Below are 4,126 nucleotides of genomic sequence, written 5' to 3'. Positions count from 1 at the left end.
GTGGAGCCCATGAATAGTTAAGAGATGAGACAGTTAAGAGACAGGCATGCGGATGGCCTAATGATTTGATTTTTGTATTGTCTAGATTTTTTGTGAGGCTCAAGGGGTGAATGCAATCACGTTTGAGATTGGAGTCGATATAATGTTCGAAATCATATTCAGTAGCCTTAAATTTAAATAATAAAAATAAATTGCAAAATTTGGAGTACAAGCATTAATGTCTTCCCTGAATCTATCAAGTAAAGACTAATTTATTAATGAATTTTTTAATTCATAGACAATGTCTACAACATTAATATTGGTGAGCTAAAATTTGAATTGAATATTCATCGTTTAACTATTAATGTGGTCTATATTATAGCATCTAAAAATATAGATATTACGGCTAAATGTAGGTTTTAGATAATTTGACCCCTGTTTTCAGTTAATGACTTCTGTCTTATAGCCTCATTGTTCAATACGGATTGCACATGATATTCATCAAACTGAACTTATGATATATGATTCGTTCTAGCGTATCCAAACTGAGCTTATGATTTATGCTCTCAAAGACGAGAGTAACGAAAACTTGTAATGTTCGTCCCATAAGTACAACATTTAACTATGCTGCACGCACTTGTGGGCGTTTCTTGGAGTTATTCTTGGGGCGAACCTTGACGAAAGCCTTCTCCAAATCCTACAAACATTTTAAACTCACAATGAATTAATACACTTCCTCTTACTCATAAATCAGAAATTGAATGTGACCACGCTCTTACCTGACAATCCTCTACGTTCGATGGTTTTGCAGCCCAGAGCCCCTCGAAGTTGTAATAAGATCTTGCTTTCTCATCGACAGCATGAACAATTAGCTTACCTATAATAAAGTCCCAGCTGTCAATTTTTAGGCAAGATGCTTATGTTATAATAGACTCGTAATTCAATATCAAGCATCTCCTTTGGATTTCGCACTTATAATTTTAAACTTCATTATTATACGTTACATACATGAGTATGGATGTAGTGAAGCAAACATGCACCCCGGAGGATGAAAGGAGGCATACATAAGATGAAATAAACAATTCCAAAGGTTCCTGGTAAATATACACGGAGTACTACTACTTCTCTTCCCAAATCCCAGATTCCCAGTATTTAATCTTATGGAGCTTCAAGCCCATAATTTGAAAACTTGGATCAAGCCCAAATGTCAGATTTAATCTTATGAGCTTCAAGACTTCAACAGTGCGTAGATTCATCTCACACTATAGTAAAAAACCTAAAGCCAAACCAAAGGACCAAAAACTTTGAACAAAATAAGGAAAGGGGTGATCTCACTCGACCTCTAATGTTTGTTTCGTCCTATTAAGAATGTGACCATTTTCTAGTTAGACCATATTGAAGTTACACATGGATATTTTCCCCTTAATTTTGCACTAAGGGGATACCGAAAGTATCAAGATCTCTGCATTTAACTACACACACTATTGCCCTAGTTATGTAAATAGCTCAAAATGGGATCATAATCCAACTACCTCAGACAAAAGAAACATTGTATACAAAGCCTGGTCAAGAAAAATATTTTCTAATAATTCGGCAGTAACAAGCAAAATTAAACATATTCCAGAATCACCAATTGGTATACCACCTTATTAGAACTTCTCAAACCAATCAAGTTGGGTGCACCCACATTACAGCCAGCTTCAAGTTTCTTTTACTCAGTTAAGTACATCAGATCCAAACCCCTTACAACACTGAACTATCTATACACGAAACTCGTTCTCTAGCACCATCTAGTTTCATCCTGCTTGAGTAAAATGATTTTTCTGATGAAAGCTAGCCCATTTGTTACCTATCACAAAGTGTCTATCATGGATAATAGATGTACAAGAACGTTCTCAACTATATCACATATTTTTGGCCTATTCAAATTGTTCTTGACCACAGATGTAAAATGAGCAGCTCATGGTAGTACTAGGAGATCACCTATACTACAGAAATGCAAGAAATGAGTCAAATGACATAATCTTTAGAAATCATACACCTAAGTACGAGTATTCCTGAATACATTTACCCTCAAAAGTCAAAACAAGATTTTTATTACTAATCCAGTTTCCTTTACTAATGGCAAGGCTTTTATTGAGTAGATGAATGTATGAGTAAATTCAAGGAGACGGATTAAGGAAGAACAGAAACTATACCAGAGTCGATAACAATCCATTTTCCTCCCTCCTGCCCTACCACACTAGGCAGCAAGACCCTCTTTGCTCCTCGCTGCTTTTGCTTAACCTGCTCATTTGAACCCAAAAACATGTCAAATGCACGATTCCAGTTTTCTAGGCTACTTGACTGAAATGACAAGCAATTGCCACTCGCATTATTTTCTATAAATCAAGATTTATAAGATGAACACACTCAGTTTCTTGTAACAGAAGTCTTTATTAGGAGAATAGTCCAACAAATTTGGATAGCTTGGTTAAAAAAAACATGAGCGGAATTATCACCAAGTGTTTGTCACGTAGATTCCTACATAAACTTACCAGCTCATCTTGATCCAATGATTCATATATGTCTACTGTAAACAGTTATAAAAGAAACAAAGTGCTTAACAAAAATGGTTAACTTCGCGAGAAGAGCATGTATCTGATCATCAAATCTACATTCATATGCACAAAAGGTAAACCTATTATCGAAAAAATCATGTTTCATCCGCATCAGATCAATCTTCAAAATACAATAGCGCCGCTCATTTGAACGGATTAAAAAGATGCCCGCGATATGCTTGAATTCAAACACAACCAAAAGCATGTGTGGTGGAAATTGGATCGATCGAACCTGCCTGGTAAATTAGGGCTTGGGAGATATTGCGGACGTGCCACGGGGATCGACCGGTGGCGATAACCATGTAATCGGCGAATTCAGAGCCTTTTGGCGCCGGAATAACCGTGACATCATCCGCTCTGACGTCTTGGAGTATTTTCTCAACTTCTGCCAAGCTCAACAGCTCCTTGTTCTTCTCGACGCTGCTGAGGGCGGATGAAGAAAAATTATGGCTGAAAATGGGAGTGGAAGAGGCTAGGTTTTTCAAGTGGTGAGAAATGGCGGAATGCGAAGATGATAGGGCTCCGCCGCGTAAAGCTGACCACATTGCAGTTGCGCCGTCGCCTGTCGCCGGAATATCTAGGGATTCTACTGGAAGGTATCGCGTATTTGAAAATTTGGGATTTTCTTGCCATTCAATTATTTATTTCTATTCATTCATTATAATTATTTTTAATTCTCATTTCTAAATTTATACTCTTATAACATGTAAGTCGTCAATTTCTCAAGCAACACAAAATATATATAGCAAATATTAAAAATAAATTGTATAAATAAAAAAAATTGAAAATTACTAAAATTTTGAAGAAATAACAGTATAAAATGTTTAGAACTATTTTGTCTCTCAAAAGTAACGTTGCGAGTATTAATAAGTTCTTGTCAAACAAAAACAAAACAAAAAAATATTCCAGTACACATTCTCTTCTCAAACTCTCAATCGCATACTCGTGTTTGTATCAATCCTAACTAATCTATATCGGTATTGTTCGATTATTATAACTAACTATCATATTAACCTATTTATAATTAAGTTGTGAAATTATTTTAGTTAGAACAGAGTGAACTATGACGGATTGTCATATGATTATTCATCTAGAATTAACTTATGAGCTTCAATCTCATGAACTAGCACAATACATATTTAATCACGAGATCTGATCTTACAAATTGACTAACCCATCTCGTATTATTAAGTAATCCAATTTTTTTCTTGTATTTGTTTTAATTAAGTTATTATCACGTGACAAACGTACAAATGCTATTTACTGTGAATGCCAACAAAGTTTCTTTACAAATAGATAACTATTTACTCAACTAAAGTTAAATATATTTGTCAAATCAAATAAAAAGTTGTTTTCGTTTGAGAAATAATAACCATATAGTACTCTATAGTATTTGTAGCGAGGTTTTACGAGACGTTCTTATCGATGTAGGTTTTTAATATCATTTACTTACAATACAATATAATATTTCTTAGTTTTGTAAGGTGTAATATATGTGTATTGTAGTGATCACGAATATCTTATTTTCCAACTCGTATGATGGTATA

At 34.7% G+C, this 4,126-nt stretch overlaps 1 protein-coding gene across 1 annotated transcript; it reads right to left on the bottom strand.

Moving 5' to 3' along the window:
* Positions 1-476: 476 nt before the first annotated feature.
* LOC125211856 (protein Iojap-related, mitochondrial) lies at positions 477-3,201 on the bottom strand. Its single transcript, XM_048111799.1, has 4 exons — positions 2,816-3,201; positions 2,178-2,265; positions 759-856; positions 477-676 (listed from the first exon to the last, which is right to left on the bottom strand). The coding sequence occupies exons 1-4, from the start codon at positions 3,122-3,124 to the stop codon at positions 602-604; spliced, it is 570 nt and encodes a 189-aa protein (XP_047967756.1). The 5' UTR covers positions 3,125-3,201; the 3' UTR covers positions 477-601.
* Between the last annotated feature and the right edge of the window lie 925 nt (positions 3,202-4,126).

The sequence above is a fragment of the Salvia hispanica genome, chromosome 3, assembly GCF_023119035.1.
Source record: "Salvia hispanica cultivar TCC Black 2014 chromosome 3, UniMelb_Shisp_WGS_1.0, whole genome shotgun sequence".
In the NCBI taxonomy this organism is placed as follows: Eukaryota; Viridiplantae; Streptophyta; class Magnoliopsida; order Lamiales; family Lamiaceae; genus Salvia; species Salvia hispanica.
Note: the sequence above shows the minus strand (reverse complement) of the source record. Positions and strands in the feature narration are given on the sequence as shown.

Coding starts and splice junctions, on each gene's coding strand:
- LOC125211856 (XM_048111799.1), bottom strand. CDS start 3,124: ATGTGGTCAGCTTTACGCGGCGGAGCCCTATCATCTTCGCATTCCGCC. Junction 2,266..2,815: donor CCCAAGCCCTAATTTACCAG/GCAGGTTCGATC, acceptor TCAAATGAGCAG/GTTAAGCAAAAGCAGCGAGG. Junction 857..2,177: donor ATGGATTGTTATCGACTCTG/GTATAGTTTCTG, acceptor ACTTTATTATAG/GTAAGCTAATTGTTCATGCT.